Below are 27,254 nucleotides of genomic sequence, written 5' to 3' on the forward strand. Positions count from 1 at the left end.
CAAATACACAGCACATGCAGGAGCCCCTCCTGCTGTCAAACCTTAACGTGGGCAAGAATACAGACACCCCTAAGGCAATAACAGCCTCTTAATTTAAAGCTCATTTTAAAAATCATCACCGCTGTTGTCATCATCACCGTCTCTGCACCAAGAAAGTATCCATATGTGTTCTGTACTGTGCTGTGGTAAAACAAAGAGCAAATTGTATGCAGATTGCAGTTTCCTGAAAAATACAGGTCTTCAGCAGTAATGCACCTTACTGCATAATAACAGAATAATAACACCTTTCTCCATGGCTAACTCATATGAATTTTAACTGAAAGCTTTTGAGTTGACAACAGTAATTCCCCTTGACGTTTATTTTTAAAAGCTTTTTATTACGAAACAAATTTTGTGCGCTGTCTCAGCCTGAAGGAACTGCTTTCTTACACAAATGGATGATGCTGTTTCCTCTTTCCCAAAGCTGAGAAGCAAAGGACTTTAAAGCAATCTTTGTTGCAATTTATTTTGCGGCATGCAACCAAATGATACAATTTTCTTACAGTAAAACCCCACACATAAAGCAGCTTCAAACATGGGAAAACTTACATATCTCACAATATTATGCCACGTACAGATTTACTGTCTTGAAACATCATTATACAGTATTACATGGGGAGATGTCACATTTCACTATTATCAAGAAGTTAAAAACCAAAAAAATAACAACAAATGGTCTCATCCATGATAAACAGCAGCAAGCACTATATATCCATATACAGTACGTATTTCCAGGAACACATATTTAATACATCCATAACTTGGGAGTAGTCTGCATTGTATTTCACTGAAATCTCAACACTTTGCAACTTTATTTCAGAAAGAGTAATCACTTTGGCAACTACCAAGTGTCCTGTGTATCATACTGAGGACACAGCTTTTACTATCAGAAATGACAGCACAGGACGTCTCTCAGAAATACACCTGGGTAACTCAGTAAATTTAGGGAAGCAGTTATGCAAGTTTCCATAAGGCTTGTCTTTAGAATTATCTATACTCAAAATAAGGACCTCTAACATTCCTAACATGGAGATCCCCAGAGTGTTTCCAAGGTACAAAATACAGTAACAACAAACATGTCCAACCTTTTAAGTGTTTGACCACGCAAATTATTAGGAACTATTACTTTGTTTAAGGTTTCTACTACTGAATTAACAATTTAGACTGATCCAGAAGGCATTATATTCTTTTTATATCTGCCCCTATTATAAAATAACTGTCTTCTGCATATCATAAACACTAATGAAAGTGTGGGTAAGGATGATGCTGCTACTGACATTAGCAGAATACTTCAGTACCATTTATTCTGACAGATGCCTTGGTTTGGTTACCAAATCCAGTTTTATCAATTGAATTAGTAACTCAGAAAACCTGAAATTAATTTGAAATGGACCACAGAAAAGTCAGTCTATTCAAAGGTCTAGACTCCAGAGAAATTGGAGCCAAGCACTAAATATTCGGAACACAGCAGGATCCTTTAACTTCACTAAAATTAAACTACTTCCATTCTTGTCTGCACACCACTTCTAAAACAATGATGGCAGACTTCCAAAATTATGCTTTACTCATATGAAACATTATTAACAGAGATGTTCTCAATAAAGACACATAACCACAGAGTCTTGCTCACTCCTTAAAATTAAAAAACTATTATGACTCAGGCTGGGACTGTGCCCTTTGTATTTCTAGGGTTAATAGACCTGCATTTGCCAAATAATCTCATTAGAGAAAAACCCCAAAACTTTTCAAGTTTATAGTTGCACAACAAATGGCTTAAATGAAGCAAATCAGTGTCAACCCAAATCTTTAGACAGCTTATATCCCTGTCTTTTAGAAAGGTGAGCTACTTCCTTCTCCTCTTAAGCAAGGGCACACAGACACTCCAGTCCCATGACTGAAATACAGAGTATCTTGTCTTGCCCACCACACCAGGAATTATTTATCTGCAGCCAGGCACCTGACATTTGGTGCGCTGGCCTTCTAGCCCACAGCAGCTTCAGGGAAAGCTGTGTGCCATGCTGTGACCGCTTCTCCAAGGAAGATCAACTGCTGCTCCCATCCCTGGAGATGGGGCTGAGATCTCCACTGGACAGCATGCTTCAACTCTGCAACTACAAACACTCAGTGCTGGAGAGGCAGGGAGTTAGAGGGCCAGACACCACCTGACTGATGGGCAAGGGCAAGTGAACACACACACACACACACACACACACACGCATGAGCAGCCAACCTGGAGTGGCTCTCCCCCTGTATCCACAAGCCAGCATTCCCAGTTGCTCATCAGTTCGGCTAAATGGCTCTCATAAATGCTATGCTTACATATGCTTCAGGAAGGAGAAAGCAGGAAGATCCTGTCTCCATGGTTTTTAAGAACTTTCCTTTCTCATGAGAAAGAGCACTCATTAATAGTATAGATTTAATAGGCAAAAATACTAATCTGGAGTTACAAGCTTGTATGCTAATTACAGAATCTAGGTACCTAAAAGATAATATTGTGCCACATGAACTACTCATTATATGACATTATGAGCCCTCAAAAAAACATGGCAGTAGAGAGCGATTCTTAAAATTAACATGCTATTTATATAGCATCAGGGAAGTAAAAACTAAATATCATTAACAGCAGTGCCTACTGCACCTGAAAGGTATATCAAACAAATTACTTAATATTAAGAAAACAGATTTAATAAAGCTATCAGTTATCCCCTCCTCCCATATCTTGCAAAACTTGGCAAGACTTACTAACAAAAATCCTTAAGAGGAACTTGCCTTCCAAAACTCACATTCACAGTTACCAAGCCAAACACTCTCTTACTTGCTAGTGTAATTAGAGAGTATAACTCCGTTTTTATTAAGTATAGTAGACTATCATGCAAGATGCTCATATTATTTGAAAGTTTTATGGCAGCTGTAACTGAGCCAAAGCAGGTACTGTGCATTTCAAGGAACATCACTGTACACAAGATGGCAATCGCTGTCAACCTATATACCTACTGTTTATAGTAAGGTAGGTATTTTTGCCTGCAGTCTTTTTGATAATGTGTTGCCTGGGAATACAAGAAATACATATTTTAGATTTGATACTGTTCTCAGTGAGCCTTAGGTATTTTTGCGCTGCTTCATTACCAACATCTGATTTGATGACCCCTGTTCAAGGTCAGCCGCCTTGAACATCCCCTGGTCACCTGCATCAAACAAAAGGGGCCCTGAGGGATCTCCAGCGCTGCAGGCTCTGAGCAGCTTCTGCTAAAATCTGGAATTTCTTTTCAACAAACTGTCCACAGGCTACGTGGGAGTCCTAGCTCCAAGCACCATCCGTTTCCCTTCCTATCTTGTGCTAAAGAGTCTTCAGCAGCTCTCAAGATGGTAATGCTGCCACTGCTTTAGAAGAAAGGTTCATTTTCAGATTCAAATGACACATTTTAAGGGCAACTTTAAACCAAGGATGTTATGTAACCATCTTATATTATGCATTATCTGCATGATTAATAACAGCTGCAGGAACTGTTCTAAGAACAAATATTTCCTGTTTTGTTTTTTACTGCTAAAATCTTTACATAATGCTATCTGATAAAAATCTTAATCTGTTTCTCTCATTCTCAACTTGCCATCCTGAAGGCTATTAAAATCAACAAATAATCTTATTACATTAATGACATCTCATCATACATCTTATGTACATCACTATACAGTGATTTAGAATTATCATAAATTAATTTGTCTGCAGGAAGGGCATTCTCACAATAAAGAGGCAACACTGATTTTGAGGGTCAGCTCTGGCCTTGACATATGGCTGTTCTCATGCTCAGAAGGTCCCCACAGGGATACGCACCAGTAAGGGTGGCTCTTATACAGATGGGGAAACAAGTGAAACTTGGCAAAAAAATACCTAAGGACACACATATGCTTGCTGTTAACTCTCTACAGCATCCTGCTGACAAAGGACACAAAAAAAAAAAAAAAACACCCCCCCCCCCCCCCCCCCCGCAGGGATTTAAAAATGTTTCATGCAGACTTTAATACTTGTGACTTTTTTATACCATGTCTGTAATTATCTTCAGGTTTAGTAGATTTGGAAATTGCAGGTATGCAACAAGCTCCCATTTAACACAGATCAAACAAAACCTTTATTCTAATCAGGTCATACTGCCCTTAGAAAACAGCAATAAAAATATCTTAAAACTTCTGTAGTTTGTCATACAAACTCCCTTCAGAAAAGTGTTTTACCTCTTTTGAATTAAGGGAAGAGCAGAGGGGCTTCTAATCGCAGAAGAGACCTTTGTTTCATAGTTTTGCATAAAACTGTTTTGAAAGATGTCCTGACTCTTGGCAAAGCAAACAACTTTCTCTTTACTGTGTTAGAATTTATGACAGAATCTTTCCTTCCAATCACAATAGTCTGTGCTTGATGCTGCTCTCTTGCAGACATCTCTAAAATGAATCACATTAATCATGAGGGTACATCAGGAAGACATTCGGATGCAAGTGGCATACCTCCTGTCACCACTTTATCATTCTGATTAATGGAGTAAGAAAACAAGTTGCAACAACACCACAATCTTGCAAACACAGTCCTAAACTTCTCCGCTATGGAAATGATCAGGCTTTTCCTTTGCTGCTCAGATACCAGCTTGCATTCCAGTTTTAAACACTGCACCCATCTTACACCTTCATTTTAAATGAAGTTGGAAGCTTTCTTGGGAAATAGCTCATTGTCATTTGTTTGTATGGTGACAAGACTGGACTTATATACAAAAATATTTCCTTCTATAAACATGTATTTCAAATAACTCAAAATAATTATTTTAAATTCATGCTATAATGCTCTTACACATTTGCTACTACAGAAATAAAGCTCCCTAACCCTGACTGAAGAATTATGCTCTTCATGAGCAGGAAAGGGGCTGTGTGTCTGTTCACCAGCCACATGACTTGTCACCCTAATCATGCAGCTTCCTTGGTCACTTTATAGCAGTACTGAGTTATTTAAACTCATGGTTGACAATTATGCTTTAGGGACAAACTTACAGATGTTGCTTCAGGAAAACAAGTAATGTCAGACTGCTGACTGTAGATGAGCTAGCTGCAACTCCAGAGATAAATAAGCACAGGGATGAAGAGCTTAAACTACTTTTCTTATGTAAAAAAACATAATAAATAAGCAAACAACGAACACCCCTACAAAGAAACAAAATTCTTAAAGACAAGAATTACAAAATACTTAAGTAAGACATTTCTCACTCTACTGTTTCCAGCTGCAATTTAACTGCTTCCTCTTCAGAACACAGCCAGTAGTAATTAATTAAGATGGTTGAACTGGACAGGCTTAGTATGGTAAAATTTCAAAAAACATCATGTCACAGATTTCACATTTTGCTTTCTAACAGCTAATGACAGGGAAAATGAACTGAACAGCCCACCAATTCAGAATTTGCAAGTCACACACTATCTTAATTTAGAGGTCTGGTATATCAGATGATCTCTTGGCAGCTGTGGGGGTGGTGGTGGTGGGGAACCAACTGTTTTGAGTCGTAAACCACCAAAGACAAAAAAGCAGCTTGATTTCACAGGCACAGCAGTGCTAGGGCAGAGCATCAATGGGCAAGAATGTTCATAAACTCAAGGAAAAGAGAAGAGTTAAAAACACAGAAAGAGAAGACCAAAAATACACTGCAAATACACTGACAGAGTAAGGCCTCATTTGGAAGAGGCTTACTTGGGTGACAGACCAGCTCCTCATATCCAGTGAGTATTCAAATCTGTTCTTTCTCAGGGGGCTGTACTGTCCAAACTACTGATTACTGAATGCTTCTCTAGTAGATCTGACCTTTGAGAGACAACACAATTTTCTGACTGTATGTCTGAACCTCTAAGACTGCCATGACAAGGGTTGGCATCAGTTCCACACATTAACATAGTGACCCTGCTGTACTGCAACCTGGGCTAAGTGTTGACAGATAAGGGGGCAGGAGATTTATTAGAGAAGAGCTTTTTCAATCACCTACATGCCTAGGGTAGGGAAGGACCGATTGGAAGACAAGCATGATCCTGTATAGGGGTAGACAAAGAAACAACTGGAGTGCCTCCATCTCAAGGTTAAAAGAAGGTAGAACAGGAAATCACAGAATCAACTAGATTGGACCTTTGAGATCAAGTCCAGTCTATGACCAAACACCACCTTGTCAACTAGACCATAGCACTGATCCAGTTTCTTCTTAAACACCTCCAGGGATGGTGACTCCATCAGCTCCCTGGGTAGCCCACTCCAATGACCAATCACTCTTTCTGTGGAGAAATTCTTTCTCATGTCCAATCTAAACCTCCCCTGGTGCAGCTTAAGGCTTTGTCCTCTTGTTCTGTCACTGGTTGCCTGGGAGAAGAGACCAACCCTCACCTGGCTACACCCTCCTTTCAGGCAGTTGTAGAGTGCTAAGGTCTCTCCTGAGCCTCCTTTTCTCCAAGCTGAACAACTCCAGCTCCCTCAGCTGCTCCTCACAGGACTTGTGCTCCAGACCCTTCACCAGCCCTGTTGCCTTTCTCTGGACATACTCCAGTACCTCAACATTCTTCCTAAATTGAGGAGCCCAGAACTGGACACAGTACTCAAGGTGCGGCCTCACCAGTGCTGAGTACAGGGGAAGAATCACTTCCCCTGGTCCTGCTGGCCACACTATTGCTGATACAGGCCAGAACGCCACTGGCCTTCTCAGCCACCTGGGCACACACTGGCTCATGTTCAGCTGCTGTCAACCAGCACCCTCAGGTCCCTTTCTGCCTGGCCACTGTCCACTCAGTCCCCAGCCTGTGGTGCTGCAGGGGGTTGTGGCCAAAGTGCAGGACCCGACACATTGCCTTGTTAAACCTCATGTGGTCAGATTCAGCCCATCTATCCAGCCTGTCCAGGTCCCTCTGCAAAGCCCTCCTATCCTCCAGCAGATCGACACTTGCACCCAGCTTGGTATCATCTGCAAATTTGCTTGTGATAGACTTGATCCCCTCATCCAGATCATCAAGAAAGATACTAAACTGGACTGGGCCTAGCACTGATACTTGGGGGACCCCACTAGTGACTGGTTGCCAACTGGATGCAGCATCACTCTCTGGGCCTGGCCATCCAGCCAGTTTTTTACCCAGTGAACAGCACAACTGTCCAAGCCGAGGGCTGACAGCTTTTCCAGGAGTATGCTGTGGAAGACAGTGTCAAAGGCTTTGCTGAAGTCCAGGTAGACACATCCACAGCCTTCTCCTCAGCCACCAGGTGGGTCTCCTGCTCATAAAAGATCAGTTTGGTCAGGCAGGACATGCCCCTCCTAAATGCATGCTAGCTGGGTCTGATCCCTCGGCCATCCTGTAGGTGCTGTACAATCGCACTCAAGATGATCTGTTCCATAACCTTGCTGGGCACTGAAGTCAGGCTGACAGGCCTGTATTTTCCTGGATCCTCCTTCTGGCCCTTCTAATGGATGGGTATCACATTGGCCAGCTTCCAGTCATCTGGGACCTCCCCAGTGAGCCAGGACTGATGAAAAACGATGGAGAGCAGCTTGGGGAGCTCTTCCGCCAGCTCCCTCATCACCCTACAATGGATTGCATCAGGTCCCGTGAGCATCTAAGTGGCTCAACAGGTCACCAAGGGCTTCCCCCTGGATCACAGTGGGGCTATTCTGCTCCCTGTCCCTGTCTACCACCTCAGGAGGACAGCTGTCCTCAGGACCACCTGTCTTACTGTTGAAAACTGAGGCAAAGAAGGTGCTAAGTACCTCAGCCTTCTCCTTGTCTTTGGTAACTATATTCCCACCCACATCCAAGAAAGAATGGAGGTTTTTCTTGCCCCTCCTTTTGCTATGAATGTATTCATAAAAACATTTTTTATTAGCCTTTACAGAAGTGGCCAGATTAAGTTCTAACTTAACTTCTACCTCTTTAATTTTTTTTCTGCATGACTTAACAACATTCTTAAGCCCTTCCTGAGTTACCTGCCCCCTTTTCCAAAGGTGACATACCCTCTTTTTTATCCCCGAGTTCCTGCAAAAGCTCCCTGCCCATGCAGGCTGGTCCTTTTCCCTGTCGGCTCATCTTTCAGCACACAGGGACAGTCTGCTCCTACGCCTTCAAGATTTGTTTCCTGAACTATGTCCATCCTTCCTGGACCCCTTTAAGTGCTCTTTACTAAGGTACTCTCCAAATCAGCATCCTGGATAGGCTGAAGTCTGCCCTCTGGAAGTCCAGCATAGACGTTTTGTTGATGCCCCTCCTTCTTCCATCAAATACTGAAAACTCTATTATTTCACAGTCACTGTACCCCAGACAGCTTGCAATAACCACAACTCCCACCATCCCTTCTCATCACTATGTGGCACAAAAACGGCTAAAGGGCTAGAAGAGAGATGCTGTAACACGGAAGGCAACAACTGTTTTTGGAAATAACCAAAAGCAAAGATCAATCTGTTTGACAAGAAAAAGCAGGTATGGCAAAGGAATAAAAGGAATCTTCGCTCCCTGGATATTAATTAGGAAGCTTAGTTCCCTAACTGCTTCATAGCAAGGTGCTGCCATTACTTTCGGAGACAAATCTAGAAGCATAGACTAAGGGGGAAAAGGTAATGGGCTGGAAGAGACACTTAAATCTTTAAATAGGAACAGCATTGATCTCTGAAGGATTTCACAAACAGCAGATCCCAAAAATGGGGCACTAGTAATCTTTGACCTCTTCCTAAACAAGAATTAAAATGCAACACCTCCTCCCTTCCCTGAAACTCTTCTGTATATGCATGTATCTCATTGCCATTTGGCAAAACAGTTTCACAGAGGATGTGTTAGAAAAGCTGAGTAACACCCCTCACAAAACTATAGTATTTCAGAAAACTGGTCTTTACAAGAATCTCTTCCATTTCTACATGCATATGATGAAGGTGTAGCTGGGGATGGAACTGCAATATGAAAAAGAAATTCTGGGGCTTCCACCCTGAAGTAGCATTTGTAGTTTTCCCAGATTCAGAAGCACAGAGTACATCTCTGGCAGCACTCAATGACACAGGGAGAGGAACTTTGAGATGGATTATCAGAGAAGCAGAGGAGTATACGCTGTTTCTTTGGTGATAGATGCTGACAGCTGAGGGAATAGTGGCTTGCTGAGCTACATAAAGAAAAAATTACAGTAAAGATCCACTCTCTTCTCCTAAGGGAATGCAGCTGATGTTATTTAACACTGAAAGGAAATCTATGCTGGCTTGAAAGATACGGCAGAACACTACACAGAAACTACTTACATTATCTTTGTGTCCAGCTTAGCCATTTTTGGCAAATCTGAAGAAGATGCACGCTGAATCACCAGAGAACCAAAACTGCTGGGGTTTTTTGCTGTTGCATTCTCTTCTTTTACCACTAGCTGTCAAAATCTTCCTAGAGTCATAGAATATTCTGAGTTGGAAGGGACCCATCAGGATCATTGAGTCCAGCTCCTGGCCCTGCACAGGACACCCCAAGAGTCACATCATGTGCCTCAGAGTGTTGACTGAACACTTGAACTCTGTCAGCCTTGGTGCTGTGACCACTTCCCTGGGGAACCTGTTCCAGTGCCCAGCCACCCTCTAGGTGAAGAACTTCTTCCTAATATCCAACCTAAATTTGCCCTGACACAGCTTCAGGCCATTCCCTCAGGTCCTGTCACTGGGCACCACAGAGAAGAGATCAGTGCCTTCCCTCATGAGGAAGTTGTAACTGCAATGAGGTCTCCCCTCAGTCTCCTCCAGGCTGAACAGACCAAGTGACCTCAGCTGCTCCTCACACAGCTTCCCCTCAGGGCCCTTCACCATTCTTATGGCCCTCCTCTGGACACTCTCTAACAACTTAATGTATTTTTATACTGTGGCACCCAGACCTGCCCCCAGCACTGGAGGGGAGCTGCCCCAGAGCAGAGGAGAGCAGAGTGGGACAATCCCCTCCCCTGCCCGGCTGGCGATGCTGTGCCTGATGCCCCCCAGGGCACGCTTGGCCCTCCTGGCTGCCAGGGCACTGCTGGCTCATGTTCAGCTTGCCATGGACCAGGACCCGCAGGGCCCTTTCTGCAGCGCTGCTCTCCAGCCTCTCGTTCCCCAGTCTGTATGTACATCAATGTTTTTTCCTACTACAGTCAACGAGTAATCTTTTATTTCCCTTTTCTTCTCACCTATCTTACTATTTTTACTACTTCTCCTATTCCATCTTTATGTACTTACTTTACTTCTCCACCTTCCCCTTCCAACTAGAAACTTTCCAGGCTTCAGTTCATAGTATTTTCACATCATTAAGAGGGAATAAATTAATTTGACCATTCTGTTAACATGGCTTCAAATCAGCACTTCACTCATATTATTGAAACTGGGGTCAGAATAAAATGTTATGAGCAACACTTGCAAATTGACTGCATTTCAGCTCCAGTGCTGAGTATGAAATAAATATTTATACCTTATATTTTGGAATTTATTTAAAACATGAAATATAAAATAATTAATAAAATTAAATACACAAAATACTCTTTTTGCTTTACAGTGATAATTTGCAAATTTTAGAATTAAATGACTTTATAATCTAGTCAAATAGGCTTCACCATTTCTTTGAAGAGCAGCCTTGCAAAACACAGGGAAAAAGGCAGAGACTTCATCTTATAATTCCAATTGAAAAGTAATGATTATTAGAATATTAATATTCTAAAGAATGTCATCTGTAAGAAGTTTCTTTTATAAGTAGTCGCATATAATGTTAGTTGGAAAAGACTAATCAAATCACCTCAATTTTCTTGTTCATCAATGACACATCCATCATCAATTACAATGCCTTATTTTGGCATTTTCCTCCCCTTTTATCCTTCATCTGCTGCCTGCTCAGTCAACTTAAACAATACTTTCAGAAATGGTTATGTAAATACATTTCTCCTTGCATATAAGTATTTGCAGTTCTTTTCATTTAGAATTGATCACTCTACATTATCCATACAACCTCTGAATCAATGATGGGGTTGTATGAGCAACTGATAACTGATGTGCTGGGAGAAATCAGAGAGGCAGCAAGGGCAGAAAACACAAGGGCTTTGGGTGACCTAAGAGGTGAAATGTTCGGATGCTATCAGTGACTGTTCTACAGAGAAAGAGGCTAGGAAGGCCACAAGGGTAAATACAACTACTGAGATGGTACCAAGCGACACCTGAAGCAAAACCTTTCAGTAGAAGTCGTCTTTAATAGTAACTATAACACACTCAGATTCAACTTATCTACAGGGGAAATGCTTGCTAAAATAATCCAGCATGATGCACCAACTTTCAGAAAGCGGAGCTATGAAAAAAATACCAAGTTTTTAAAAATAAGCTAGAATTGGTAGGTAAAAAAATTATGTCCTTACAGACAGCATAAAAACTACTAATGAAGATAATTCTGGAGACGCTTTGCTAATGCATACCTTCTATGGGGAAGGGCTTGATATGGTGAAAGAAGCCAGTATGACCAACAGCAAGCTAAAAGAGTTTACTAGAATTAAGAGGACATTCAAAAAGCTTAATTTACGAGCTGCAGAAAAACAAAAGGACCACAAATTTTAGTAGTTTAGAGGTAAAAATACAAGTAGACAGGCAAAAACAGTTTAAGTAGCAACTGGTGAAAGGAATTCAAACCAGACGTACCTTCTTGCAACCCACTAGGAGCACAAAATGCACCAGCCAGTTCAGTGGGGCAAGGTAATGCTCCAGCAAGAAACGGAGGTCTTACAGACAAGAAGGCATTGTGAAGAACTGAAGGAACTTTTTGCATGGCATACATCATAGAAGAAACAATAACTCTTATTCCAGGATCCTGGTGAGTGAGCATGTGCATATTTGGGAGCATGGAGAAGCTTGGCAAAGATCTATCTGAAACTAAATTAAGCACAGAAGAGGTAATCACCCCCATAATCAAAATGAACATCACCAAATTGCCAAGACCAAACTGGATCCACTCAAGAGAGCACTGGAGAATGAAACAGGTGAATTACTAGTGGTACGTGACCTTCACTTAAGATTATCTTGGTACGTGAAGACACGGAAGTTACAAACCAATCATTAATGCCCATTTTGGGGAACTACATACAGGCCTGTAATCTTGATATCTGTACAAGAAAAAGATTCAATATAGTAACAGCTAGAATTAGTGAACACCTGAATAAACTCAATCTGCTTGGGAAGAGTCAAATATGGTTAAAAGAAGTTCTATATTTAAAACTTGGGTTTTCTGAAGCAGTCAACAAACACATGCATGAGGGTAAGCCAAATGACACAGGTTACAATAGGTACTCAGTGGGTTTTTTAAATAAATCCTCACCAATGGTTTAAAAGGAAGATGATGTTAGGTGGTTGCACAACAGCGTGGCAGAGATGGGACACAGTGCACAACTAAATGATGTCACAACAGAGGGAGGCCACAAAATACACTAGTATCACACTCAAAAGCAAAAAGCAACAAGAAAGCAGATCAGTTTACTTCTCAGTACTTCTTATGCTCACATGCAGGGATTTTGAGAGGGGAGTGACACCAAGCATAGAAATATCACCTACAGTATTCAGTCAGTATATAGTCAACCATACACAGAAGTCAAATGGACACAGTCCATGGATTGAGCTGCTGCACTTCAACTCAGAACATAATCTCAGCAAGCTCTGTGAAGGAAAGGGCTCCACTCTTGAGATCACAGTAGAAGAAATATGATCAGTACTCAGCTTCTGGATGCTCTGTGAGCTGTTAAAGCCAAATCCAGAACACAGCTTTTAGTTAATGTGCATAAAATATTACATGGCAGCTCTGCCCAAATCTGCCAGTTTGACTTGTTTTCTCTTGACAAGAGATGGGTAATAGCAGAACGTGGGAAGTCATCTCCTGTGTGAAGCTAATCATCAAGGGAAAAACAGTTCGGGTATAAAAAACCCCCATGCTTTCAACACATCTGAGGCTTCCTGAAGAGCACATTAATTAAGACCTAACAAATGAGATTTCCTGAATTTTAGAGAACAATACAGAGAGAATGATGACAGTGTTAACAATTTCTTTCTGGTCCTTTGGTGCACAATTTCTATTCGTGGACATGACAGACAATACTTCAAATAACAGGTGAAGGGATACTCACTGAAATGTTTTGGGGAAAATATTTAGAATCTCACAACACAAACTTAGAAGCAAGTAGATCAGCTTTACATTTTATTCAAACGGTATTATCCTTGTATATAAAAGGTTTTAAGTGACACCAGGGACAGAAAATAGCCAAGTCATCTATACCATACAATGTCTGCAGAGGGATTGTTGTGTTACCCACTTTGACCATGCTTGGCAGATGAAGTAAGATAGGATCACAGCATAAGAATGTGTGAAACTTGTCACTTTTTCTAACACAGGTGAAGCCTGGGAACTATCTTTTTTTACCGAGTAAAACAGTGTTTTAAAGGCAAAATGCCATTGTGACCATCTCTGAATGTTCTTTTTATGTGTATGGCATTGGGTGCTTCTGCCCAAGGCACAACACAAACATTGTGACACTTGCTTTGTAATCATCTTGTAATGTTGGAAATGTCACCTTTTTTTTTTACAGTGCACCATTAACTAAATCCAGAAAAGACCTTCAATTTTGCATGCAGGATTTTATTTAAAATATTTGACCCAAATACTTGACCGGGTCTAGTGAAAGATGTCCCTGCCCATGGCAAGGAGGCTGGAACTAGAAGATCTTTAAGGTCCCATACAAGCAAGGACATTCTATGATTCTATTTATCAATCTACCGACTCTCACCCCTAGACATAACCTTGATACACACGTGTTTCATGAAACACATACAAGACCAGTGCCAACAAAGACTGCAGTGTCTAGAAGCCATCAGCCAGGGCCAGCTTTACACTAGCAAACATTAGCTAGGTGAGTGGTTTTCACTTATTTTGATAACTGCAGTTCCACAATGCTGTAATCGCACATCATGGAACTCCTGGCATATCTTTGAAGGACCACAAATGAAGAACCCAAAATCTGCACATTTCCCACCCACAAAACTGAGTTTATAGCACTTCATCAAAACCAGATTAACATTTATGCTAGTAAGCAACAAGTGAGCAGATTTAGCAAGGGCTTGTCTATCCAGTTATTCTGAAATAACTATTTTGGATTTGTGGAGCTGTCTTTTTTCTGAAATAAAATGACATTTCATTAAACAATTTTTAGTTTTTTCATTTTATTAGATTAATGAAGGAGGAGGCACTCATTCTGAACCAAGAATACACAGTTAACTGTTAATCTGTATGATTCCATTGCTCCTCTCCTTTGCACTAGTTAGGGTTTTGGGGGTTTTTTTTTGTAGATAAGCCTTGAGAGTAGAGACTGTATTTACAAACCATGCAAACAAACAATGTATACCAGCAGAAGAGTTCATAAAACTTTGGGAAAGATGAAATGCAAATTGTGAAACTAGGTAATATATTACATGTGACAAAAAACCCCAAACATGCATAGAGTCCACACTGACATTCAGATACACCCTTGGGCACGACAAAAAAGGCCTTACACTGGCTATCTGTTCACAAGTCTTTTGCTCAAATAAACAGCTTTTGTCTGTAGAAAAGTGGATTTTCACAACAATCAAGCAACTTTTTTTATTGTATGTGAAATAATTTCTTCCAAAATATATTCCACACCCATCTGAATATAACCTCTATGACACAGATTTATAGATTGGACAGACCTATGGATTTATGTGATATTAGTTTTGATTTTTTTCCACAGCACAAGAAAAATGCACACAATCATGAAGGTTTACAGTTTCACTAACACACAATGTGTTCACATCTTGCAGTACATGGCATTTTTCCTCAACCCCCAGCTCGTAGAGCCAAGAATGTCACAAGAGAATCTGCCCAAGTCTGTAGTCTTAATAACTGTAAAGGAAAAGCTTGTGCAAACGTGAATTGATTGTTCCATACAGACTCGGAAATTGGAAGGTATACCAATTTTCTTTCCAATTGCAGGATTTTTCTTGAAAATGGCTGCAAACAACCAGAGTTCGGGAAGAGGAGTTGGCAAATTCACTTACCAGCAGCACATTGGAGACTCCCTGGTAAGAGGAGACCTAACTCACCTGATCCTGTTAGAATTCAATTTCTCTTTGCCAGCCCTTTGTTTAGATGCTGATCTCTCAATGGAGAGAAAGAAGCAGAGGAAGCAAGAGAAAGAATCCGCAATTTCATCCAACAGAATGCTACTTGGTATCGGGGAGGTCCCATACCAAAAGCTGAGGGGCACTTTGTACTCAAGACTTTTTGCAGTGGTTACCTCAGGCCAAGGATGCTGCTACTCAGCACTGCATTGCAGACCTTCTCAGACTTGGATTTCATACATGTGACCCCCATGCCAACGAACCTGAATGATGCCATGCACGAGAAAAAACAACGTCCCTATGGCAGGAAAGAACAGGATGCAACAACAGCCTCAATCTAACCCAAGAGGCAAGTATGTCTCCTATGACAAGTTTAATGAAAAGGCCTGTTACTGGTATTTTGGATCCAGGGTTGTCTACAGCTGGTTTGGAAAGGCGTAACTGCAAAGGCATTGCAGAAGCATAATACCAAGGACTGGTACTGGCAGTTGTTAAGGACTGAAAACTGGGAATAAACAAAGAAAGGGGCACTACAAGTTAGAAGACAAAAGTGCAAATAAGTGAAGTAGGACCACGTGCATGATAGAAATGGCATTTTAATTAATTGTCTATTTTTTTTTTCATGGGATCACTACATTATCCACAGCGCTGGATGGTCCCATGCTAGGAGAAACTGAGGTGCATTGTTTGCAGGATCCCTGATTCACCTGTTGCAGAAATAACATTTCTAGTTTCTAAGGAAGGAGGCAGGGAGGGAAGGTGCAGGACAGAAAACAAGGTAGCTGTGGAGGAACTGCACTCTGTGCTGCCTTCTGGTAGCAATTCCTGCCTCAAGTTGAACTTATACCTGACACCATGCTGTCATAGGTAATGCCATTGTATTCTCTGGTTTTTATATGGTTGATACAAAATGTAAATACAAAACACAGCTGCAACAGAAACTTCAAAGTACAACACAGGCATTTTATTTTTTCATTTAATCACTGTTCTATGCTCCTAAGAGCTCAAAATATTAGATATTTGCTCTACTTCAAGAGATGGACCTTGAGAAGACCATCAAAGTGGTTTTTGAGTAAACTCCTCCTAACCAGAGAAGTTGGAGTCCCTTGCATAAGAAAAGGTTTTATTCAACCAACACCTGAGTATTTTAGTGCTGACATGATCTGACCATGTATAATGCAGTACAGGAGCAGGATATTCTGTACAACCAAAAATCCAACTTCAAAACAAAAATCTAACCTCCTATTGCTAATAGCTACCATGTCAGCTGGATGCAGACCACTTTGGAAAGCTATGATTAGTCATGTAGGAAGTGTCTTGTAGGAAAGAGTTCTTATCTGAATTGCTGAAACCAACGCTTCCTTATCAGCTCAGATACATCTGCATTTTTAAAATGGAGGAAACATCAATTTCTTCCTTAAACAGCTTTCAAGTGTTTACAACAGCTTTCTGAAGGAAATGAGTGGGCTAGGAGCTTCTACTCAACCTGCAACCATTATATGTGTGATTTTAAACATGTCTCTTGCCACTGATTTAGACAAGCAGTGACTGTTGTAACAAGTCAGAAATCCAGCTCCCATTACAAGTACTACAGCTTTAATTTCCAGCAACAGAGAGAAACCCAGTGACTTAAAATAGTCAAAAAACATTTTTTGAAAATTCACTCATAACTAAGTCTTGAAAAAGACAACCCCAGAGGAAAATATTTGAGGGAAAATAACAGGGGCTCTAAAGCCTACATAACTTTACATAGATAGACACATAAATAGATGCCTTGACTTATTAACAGTGTGAAATACAGTACCATCTGCTAACACCAACACCATAGGCTTGTCTTCGAGAAGTCATTAATTCTACAGGTAATGTAAAGACCAAGGAGGCCACCAGAGCTCACAGGCAGGATGCAGGGAAATTTCAGACCCCTGGCAATATGCGGGTGCCGTGCATTGTGTCTAAGTTGTATTCTGACAGAGCAAATACTTTGTTAGGCTGTGTGAACAGGAGTGATGCAACATGTAAATGTTGCCTTACACACAACACCGCATCCTAACAATTCTGTGAAATTTCAGTCTCCTGTTTAAAAAAACCAATGTCAAAGCAAGACTAATTGCCATGAAAAAATCACTATCATATTTCAGCTCAAGCATTGCTTTTTAAAAAGTAAACAAATAGGATAGTTTAAAAAACAAAAAGGTTTTGTGAAATTTACCCTTTTGTAATACTCATTTGCTTACACAGTACTTCATAGTTTTTTACTATACAGCTCATTATTTGTGCCCTCATATACACTCAACCAGCACATAAGCCAGTACTTGCACAAAAATCAATCATTATCTAGCTCAGTGAAATCCTAGTTTCTGAGATATTATTGTTGATATTCCTTGGTCATCAAAACCCCAAAAACTACCATGACCCTTGGTATGCAGAAATGCTTTAGATGATGTATAAAATTGCTCTTTGTTTTGCACACGCCTTCATTTTTCCCTCCAGAAGATAACTGCAAGAGTAGCCACACAGAATATATTCCCTCTTCAGACAACAGCTCAAAAGCTTCAGTAATATGAACATTTCTACAGTGTCCATAACCTACCTAAACTGTGACTTTGGAGGGGAAGAAGGAAGTTCAATTTTCATTCCTATTTGTCTTGACCTCTATCCTAAATAAACAGATGGAACAATGGTTATCAGCACCAGCTGTAACTGGTTTAGAATCATGGAATCCTGTCCAGTAGGAATCAGACTCTGGCTGTCAATACTCCTCAAAAAGGCTAAAAGCAGCCCCCAGAATGCAATGAATCTTTTTTATTTCCAACCTTAGCTGGTTTCAAACCAGCAAGACACTGTCAGAGTTTTCCACCTCTTTTACCCATTCTATAAAGCACAACTTCACAGCACATGTGGTGTTTCAGAAATCCAGAACACCACATGTTAGTATGGATGGGACACAGAAAAAATCCCCGGGGGGGGGGAAAAAGTAAACTGCATACAGTTGCACCCCAAAGTATGGGGAAAAAAAATACCACTGCTAATACAGAAAAAATAATTACCCATTCAGTACTGGAACTCAATTTCTTCACCCACGCAGCTAAATGTTTCCTTATCAGAATAGAGCTGGGAATCTCAGAAAATCAAGGAATGCACAGCTTGAAGAAAGAGTTTGTGGGTACAGCTGTACTGCAGAGTGAGCGTGATGTTGAGAATCTCGGGCCAATCCGCAGAGTCTGCGTTCCTGGCCCTGAGAGCTGCGTTAAGTCTCTGGCCTTACACTGTCCTAGGTCTGAGGCTTGAATACTCAGAGGATCTGCAAAAAATAATTACTAAAAGCATCAAGGAAGGCAAAAGGCAACTTTCAAAATGGACAAATTCTCAGCTAGTGTAAATCACCATAGATCAACTAGAGGCAGCTACACCAGTGGAGACTTCCATTTACAAGAATTCTGTGCTGTAGGCTGAAAAGCTCACTTAATTTGCAGCAAAGCTCAAAATGATCAAACCCCAAGTGATCTTGCACTAGTAGAGGACCTGAAAGCTTTGCTTTACAAATTAAATACTTAACAGTTATATAGCACACTTGCTACAAAGCATTACTAAACCTTCCACAGCCTGTACATATGTGCAGTAGAAAAAAAATGTATCTGGTAGACATAATTTTAAAAAAAGCTAATTATTATCAATGGCAAGGCATCTTAAAAGGAGTTTCAGTAACCAGTGCACTTACCAACAACCAACCAATCATATTTTTAGTGTCCACACTCATAAGCTTTAACTGCAATATGCTTTCCAAGCTTTGGGCATACATTTTCTAACTAATTCAGAGGCTGCAATAATACAGAAATACTTTCAGTATTAATTTTAAAAGCTTTGTAAGTTTTTTTTAATTTTTACTTTGAAGTGATAAATGTTCAAGAAAATATCTGCAAGGGCTTATTCCTTGCCCTGCTGGCAGAAATCTTAACTCTGCATTTGGCCTGAGATCAACAGTGATGGGGGTTCAATTACTGAGTAATGCACTGCTGTACACCACCCTGTTTAATTATAATACACAGCACTATTAATACCTAAATACACTTCTACTTGAACAGCAAAGTCTTAAAAAAAGAAAAGTAAATTCAGGAAATATGGGCAATATGTTTAACCTTAAAATGTGGGGAGTGTTTCATCAGTTCCAACACCGCTAAATTAAATAAAGCCCTTGTTCAATTGCCTGTCCTCAGCTCATAAAATCAATTGTTTTCAAAACCTGGAAGATGCATCAACCTTCAATCAGTGATTGTAAATAAGCAAAAAACTGGCTGGGTTTTCTGTCACGTAGTATGTATTGTAGATACTACAATTGAGAAACATTTTTAAATGTGTATAAAAATTATGAATTTTTGTACAATGGAGCTAAATTTTTTATATTCAGTAACAACATACCTTTCCATCAAAAGTAAGTGCAAACTGACCTATCTTTACTGACTTCAGTGGAACTGGGTTGTTCCACAACAGCTCCAGGATGGGCAGACGTTTATACTGTGCTTCAACACACTCCATCAAAAATAAAAAAAAACTATAAAAGAAAACGCTCCCATGCTTTTCTCTCCAAAAATGAGATGTACTGTTACAGGTGAAAGACTTTAACAGATACATATTAAAAACATTCTGGTACACAGTTAAAAAAAAAAAAAAAACAAACCAACAAATCAAATAAAAAAAAAACCCCCAACATTTGTAAATCCAACAGTCTAGACAGACTATCATCTTGAAGTCTAAAACATCAAAAATCACAGGATCTAATTCTCACTCCGTATGTTCTTCCCTCCTCCAGTTTCAGCCTAATTCTTAATTTAACTCATTCAAACATCTCTGCCAGAGAAAGTCAAAACAATAATGTCAAACTTAAGAAAATGCAGAAGGTGTTAAACATAGCAATACAGTGCCAGTCTACGTGGCAGTGTATTAGGAGCTAAGCTGAATACCAACCACCTCACCCAGACAATGTTCAAATACAAATAATAGCTTTCTTCCCTTCATTATTTTATCCATCTGCAACAGTACATTTTGTTTTTCTTACAAAAGATCTTAAAGTTTCTTTTACATGGAGACCAGGGTTCGACATTTAAAAGACACACACAAAATCCACATCTGCCGACTTAATCTGTCACAACTGCCAGTGTCAAGTATAACAGCATTTAATTTTATGGTAAAAAGGCATCACTAGTTCCCCCCCCACCTTGGTTTATACATTTATGCTTACCAGTATGCTTAAATTGGCCTTTCTTGAATAACTGAAATATAAAGCAGGTATTAACTTACCTTACGCCCATCACTTGCATGGCAGTTCACATTTAAAGGAGTCAATAAAGCCATCAGCTTTTCTTCATTACCACTCCTGTAAATGAGAAGATGATTAGGGAAAGGGGGAAAAAAGGGCAGAGCTCTTTGATATCCATCTCCTCAGCAAGTATTTTGCAAAGTCTAGTATATTGAAATTTGTACTGTGGCAGGGAGAGTGCTGGAAGGCTACAGAATCTTCTGAACATTTCGAAACCAAGGGTAAATACAGAAAAGAATACTAAATTTACAGTTAAATGTGTTGCAACAGATCATGCAAAAACACCTCAGTTTCTTTCCTTAACCTCGTATTTCCTTTTTCTAATTCTGTAGATCGTCTGAAAACCATGTGTTGAAATAAATGTTTTTAGAAGGGTTAACGGTTTATATAAAATGATCTTGTGCAGTCAGAAGGAAGGATGAAAAGCATCTTTGCAATATACAATTGAACTTTACACCTTTTGTATAGGCTCCCTTATGCTCTGTTCCGATAAATCCTATTTTCAAAATACATCCTATGGTAGCAGTAAAAACCAAAAGAAAAGAAAGATTCCAATATTTAAATTGCCCCTAAAAAGAACAGTCACAAAACAATAAAGAGGATTTAAGCAGCTTAAAGCAAAAACTCAATATTAACCTTATAACCACCATAGTGGGGGATTTCAATTACATAAATAGGCTTTTACATTTGTACCAGACTAAAGTCTGAAGAGATTTATGCTAATTAAGTGGTTTGCTTGCAGCATTTCATGGAAAGGCAATGACAAAACAGTACTATTTTAAAAAACCCTTTTCCTCGCCTGCTTCCACCCCCAAAATATGTTTTATATTCTAAGCAGCACTCACCTAGCAGCTTCCAGGAGTTCGTCCTTCTTGTATTCACCTAAATGATTGCAAAATATCATGCTGTTAGCATTCGGCAGAAGACAGATCAAGAAATGCAGTAGGAAGCAAATACAGAATTAAAACAGAAGAGGAGAAAAAAGCCCACACCCCGCTGGGTGATGGAGCTGTGACGTTAGCCAGCTTGTGGAGGCAGCATCACCAGTACCTTGGAGACGGGCAGCAAATTGACGCATCTTCTTGTCCAATCCTCAGATGGAAAGGCTTTCTTCGGACAACCAATGACTGCGAAATCTTGTGTCCAGAAACACAGTCCCGCTGATAGCAGCATGTCAGCTGAAGACAATGTCCCCACCCCCTGCCCTATTCAGTATGTCACATTATACTTGGGAAGCATAATAAATTCCAAGACAAAGCAAGGCAGTGCGGCTTTTGAAAAGGTACAAATTACCGATCTCCAAGGCTCTCACCTGCCTATTTGAATGGTAATATTACACTTCACTAAGTTCTTTAGAAGAGCAGGGATTATTAAAAAAAAAATCCAGGTATTATATCATCAGCCACTTTCCAACAAAATACACGCTTCAAATGAAAAGCACAGACAAAAGAGGATGAACTCTGCAACAGATTTTGCTATGAGGCTCTGAGATTAGAGAGAACCACGAGTACTGTTAAAGCAACATTTACATTTGAAGTCCTGAATTAAAACAGATAACTAACAAGGGTTGCTGCATCACAGGATTAAAACTGCATGTTAGCATTTTAAGAAGAGCATGGAACAAGATAACCTACAGAAGTAAGACAGTATTCTACAAAGCTGAATCATGATGACATTGTGCAATACGAATGGAATGGAATTTTAATTCAGAAATTAGAAAAATAGCTTCTTAGCAGCTTTATGAAGTCACAGAAGAGAGTGTGTCCTAGACCCAAAAAGTACAGGGTTTGAAAAACATACCGTATACCATCTGCCAGAGAATTAAAGCCTCTAACCACAATGCTATAAGAAAATTAGGAAACAGAAGCTGTCATGAAAGAAGAAGAAAAAAACCCCTTTGTGCTGCCTCCTATGTGCAATTGTAATAAGCCTCCAGTGAAACTCCCATTACAGGTGAGGAAAGCCACAGGGCCATGGAAAATGCCAGACCAGACAGCAGGTAAGATGGAAGGTTCATCTGAAAACATCCCTTAAAGAACAGCGGTAGGGTGCAGGAGGAGGGTTAGAGTCCCAATCCATAGCAAAGAGCTTGGTACTCCCCCCACCATGGCTCCTCCAGCTAACAGCAGAGGATCACAGGAACCACAACAAAACCAGCCCTCTCCTTAAGGAGTCCCCTTATTTCAGCATCCTGCCTTCACACAAGGGTAAGGAGGAGGGTGAGTACACACAGCCATGCACTTCCTGCCCCATTCCCTTGGATGTAGACATGGAATTTTCAAAGGCAATATCTACATCTCATCATACTGGTGATTCTTCCTTTCACAGGTGTGTTTAATCGCTTTCTGAATGATATTCAGCTTTGGGAATTCACAACAACCTGAAGCAAGGAGTTCCACCATGCCACTCACACGATAGGTCTCCTAACAGAACTGTTCTGTGTTGCTGAACCCCAGCAATGGAGCACGTAAGTTCAAAGCAAAGGTGAAACTGGTTATTTCAAATAGAGGCCAGGAAGGTTAATTTAGCTTTTGAAAGAATTTATGTCTATGTTAAGGAAAGCTTCATCATGAGGCAAATCAAGTGACACAGAAATATGACTGCCTTTGACTTGCTCCCACTCTCCAGCTTCATCAGAAGGGGGGCCTGTCCACCACAGGCAACAGCCTTTTCTAAGCCATAGTACATGTTCCTCTTTTTTTATTTTAATGAAGATAAAATACTGGGCACAGTTGTGAGTGTTTCAAATCAATGTAACTGAAAAGCTCTGGCCAGCATGTGAGGAAGAAAAAGAGACTCTTTATGACTACTGCATTGTTTGTGCAACAATCTCAAACAGCTGGATTTCCTGCAGTAGAGTTATTGGCCCGTGTTATATCAACACTTTAGAGATGTAACCAGATTAAAGTACCTCTTTGCACATTCTGGTTTGGCAATGCATCTAGCAGTCCTAACCAGGCTTTTGAGCATACTAGGTTAGAGAAGTAATAACATTTTTTTCCTTCGTGCTCAGTAAGTTGGTATTTTATCACACAAAAGCTGTTTCCTCTAATACTTTGATTAGCAGAAGCATTACTGTCCAATGAAAAAGGAAAGCTGTGGCTCTTGATTTAGAAATGTCCCCCTGTATGCCTGATTAGAACAGTTAGTTTTATTAAGCAGTACTTTTTAAAAATAGGTATTTACAAGGTTGAAATTCACACACGCAATTCTTGAATTTCATCATGGTTCTCCCACACTGATTAGGATTAAGAAAATATTCTCTTGTATATGGCTAACTTTATTACTCTCAAAGAGCCACTGTATTTTGCAAATCAAAACCTAAAATGATACAAGCACTTAACAGCACACCATCAGGTTTGCTAACAAAAAAAAAAGGTCAAGTGAGCTCCACAGGCTCTGTGGGATGAAGAGGAACCCCCTGGCCACTCGAGCAACCAGCTGGTGGGATACCACAGAGCCGAGAGAGGTCTGGCTGACGGCATTTGGGAGAAGTGGGTGGCACTGGCAACAGGACCGACTGCTGCTGGCACAGGCTGCGTTCCCACCAGAGGGCTCTGCCAACACAGCTAACACCACTCAGCTACGCAGCTCATCAAAGGCCATCCTGCAGCAATTGGTCACAGCTACCTAATAAAATATTCATTTGAAGCATTTGAAAACAAACCATGCGTGCATGGGCAGAGATGAATTTCAAGTTCTAAGCACAAGTACAGGAATACAGACCCATCAACCTCACATAATATTTCTGTTCAAAGAATGTCAAACTGACTTTAACTAAGCTAGGAACATCTCTTAAAGAGCTCTTTTGGGCAGGTTAGAATTTATAGTTTCGTGAAAGGGCATCTGCATGCTGGGTAGCCCAGAGATAGCTGGCCTGGGAATTTCTTAAGGCAAACACAAGGTGTGAAATGGGAAGCAGGGAACGCTATAGCAATGCAGTGTCCCTGTTCCTTTCTCGTCAGACAAAAGCTGGTAGGTAAGCACAGCAGAAACCACCCAGTGTCTGGTATTCACTGCATCTGATCAAGTTCATTGGCTACAGCTTGCTCAGCATTATTTAAACCATGAAGTTCTCTACTTGATCCCAGATCACACCACTGCTGCTCCATTTAGGCTGGAACTAGAAAGTCATCACTAGTAAACAGAGATAATCAGTGTCTCAAATCACAGCTACCATTAGGCAACTAACTAGCTCTATTTGTGTTACCCTCCCAGGAGAAAACCAATTACCTCCAAGACTTCTGATCAGCTGCAGCTATGCTGTCACTGCTGTGTCTGGCCCTAGCTGTATCCTGCAGTAGCTGATCAGCAGCAAATGCTTATTAACTATCAGACATCAGTGGCTGCTTGCACCTGGCAGTTGAGCAGACCAGTAGCTGGAAGCAGGGAAAAAATAACATAATGAATCAATCTTTACAAACAAATAACCCTATTTCACTCTCTCCCAAAAGTCTTGAAATTTCAACTGAATACTGAAAGCTGAAAAACCTATCTGAATGCATGGCATAAATCAACAGTGATTTTTCAATGCATCACCACTCAAAACCAAGGTGAATTCCCTTCCCATCCCTCCATACACATCAGCTAATACAGGAACCAGCCAGATCTAAAATGTCATGCTGGACAAAGCAGGTTTTGCTTTACCATACTACCACGTGTCAGCTTTCCACAGTGAAGAAAATTTCCTAAAAATTAACGTCACACAAATTAAACCATGCCATTATTACCCAATAACAGCATATAATGGGAACAAAAAGGATTAACATATTTTCAACCAAACTGAAAAATGAAAGAGGTTTTTCCATATGAAGTCATACATCATATGGAATCACAATTATAAATCTAAATCCCCAGAATACTTACAAACAGTGAAAATCTTTAGGCTAGCCAATGACATGTGACAGAAGAATGTGAGCCTGATGAATGTGCAACCATGGCCCCAGGCTGGGGAGGGAAAATTCATGAGTATCACAGAATCACAGAATGTTTGAGATTGAAGGGACCTCTGGAGGTATCTCATCCAACCCTTCTACGCAAGCAAGGTCACCTAGAACATCCTGCTCAGGACTGTGTGCAGGTGGCTTTTACATCTCTCCAAGGATGGAGACTCCACCACTTCTCTGGGCAACCTGTGCCAGTGTTTGGTCTCACTGAGCTCAGCTCCTTAAGTTTCATGGTAATCTCAAGTGATCTCCTCAGGACCTCCTGTTCTCTCTTGGCAGCTCAAGTTTAGCAGCACTGGAAGTCAGGGGTGAAATCCTGCTCCACTAGAAAACATGGCAGCTCTATATTTGACTTTTGACCGTGTGCAGACCTAACACTTGCTATTGGTTGCCTGCCCTGAAAACCTGAACTTCCATTCTTGAAAATAGATATCCCATGAGAAGATTGACAAGATCTTTGTGAACACTCCAACAGATTTTTTTTGTTTTTTCCAAACAAATATTCACAATTACCAAGCAACACAGAGGACATAGGCTGTCCATCAGAGCAGTAGAGACAGCAGGTATCAAAATCTCTCATTCTTCCTCATTTACAAGTGTTTCTGGTGCCTTTCCAAGCACATACTCAGCTACCACAGGAATGCATGGGGCTGTTGGGAAAACAAGAGTCCTGATGCATCTGGGAGGGTTGAGAACTTGTTTTTCCATCAGATTTGTTACTTCATCCAGCTCAGTCCATGGCCAGGGACCCAAACAGGCCCCTGAGAATGAAGACCTTGAACAAGGATGGTGCTGTGACGAGAGAGGGGAATGGAAACTCTACATTTGGGCTGCCATTGCTACGAAGAAAGCAATCCATGGGCCAGAATCCAGAGTTTAGCGAAGAAATAAACTGCACAGAAGTAAATTAAAATACACCTTTTCCCTGACACTCCAAGACTTCACAGACCTCTAAGTGATCAATGACACACATCCACATACACCATCCGTTTTAATCCTCTGAGGTCTTAGGAGTAATATTTAAGTATTCAAACAAACATTCAAGTTATAATCAGAGCACAAGGCTTTTTGTGCTTGTGACAGACTACTAGGGTTGTTGGGACAGGATGAGTTTTTTGGGTTTGGGGGTTTTTTAAACATAATTTTTTTAGCAAACTCAAATTTTACTTTCAACATGGCTGCTTTTGGAAGGATCCAATCATACCATTAAAATACTCATCAATTCCTTCTTCCTCATTTAGCTTTTATTATATGTAAAGCAGCAGGTGAAACGAAAATATGGCATTAAATCAGAGCAAGAAGGTTTTTAACCATCCAAATAGCACAAGGTTGTGGGAATAACTGCCTAAAAAAAAAAAGTCAATGAAAAAACAAAGATACGTTGAAATAATATCATTTGGGAAAAGGCATTTATAACTAAGTATGTAGAGAAACACATGAGCAAAAAAATTACAATTTCAGGTTTTACTAACAATTATATTATACTTTACTTCCCACTTGTTAGGGTTAATTTCTTTATGCTTCTTGCACTTCTCTGCTCAGCAGTCTCTCACAAGTAAATGGGCTGATTTTATAAGCTGTCTAATAGGCTCAACCAGGAACACAGCAAGATCCTAATTTTAAGCTCTTGTCACGGATGAAAAACACCAAAGCAATGCTAGTATATGCAAGTGACAGAAAAGCAACTCAGAAGATAATGCCTTCAAGAACAAGTTCCAGCAAGGAGCAATGTTACCAAGGAGGAAAGGTTTGGTGTCTTGACTCTGCCTCTTCTATGAGATGAGTCAGGCACTGTGCATGTGGACTGAAATTAGACGTTTG

At 40.4% G+C, this 27,254-nt stretch overlaps 1 protein-coding gene across 1 annotated transcript in view; it reads right to left on the reverse strand.

Moving 5' to 3' along the window:
- TNKS (tankyrase) overlaps positions 1 to 27,254 on the reverse strand; it is a 140,098-nt gene that overhangs the window by 45,898 nt on the left and 66,946 nt on the right. Inside the window, exons 4-5 of the mRNA XM_042049594.1 lie at positions 21,333 to 21,369; positions 20,469 to 20,544 (exon numbers count right to left, since the gene is read on the reverse strand). Of these exons, the coding sequence (XP_041905528.1) occupies positions 20,469 to 20,544; positions 21,333 to 21,369 (113 nt within the window). The remainder of the gene's footprint in view (positions 1 to 20,468; positions 20,545 to 21,332; positions 21,370 to 27,254) is intronic.

Source organism: Corvus kubaryi, unplaced genomic scaffold (assembly GCF_017639235.1).
Source record: "Corvus kubaryi isolate FWS band 111438036 unplaced genomic scaffold, C.kubaryi_AGA036_p1.0 71, whole genome shotgun sequence".
NCBI classification, from domain to species: Eukaryota; Metazoa; Chordata; class Aves; order Passeriformes; family Corvidae; genus Corvus; species Corvus kubaryi.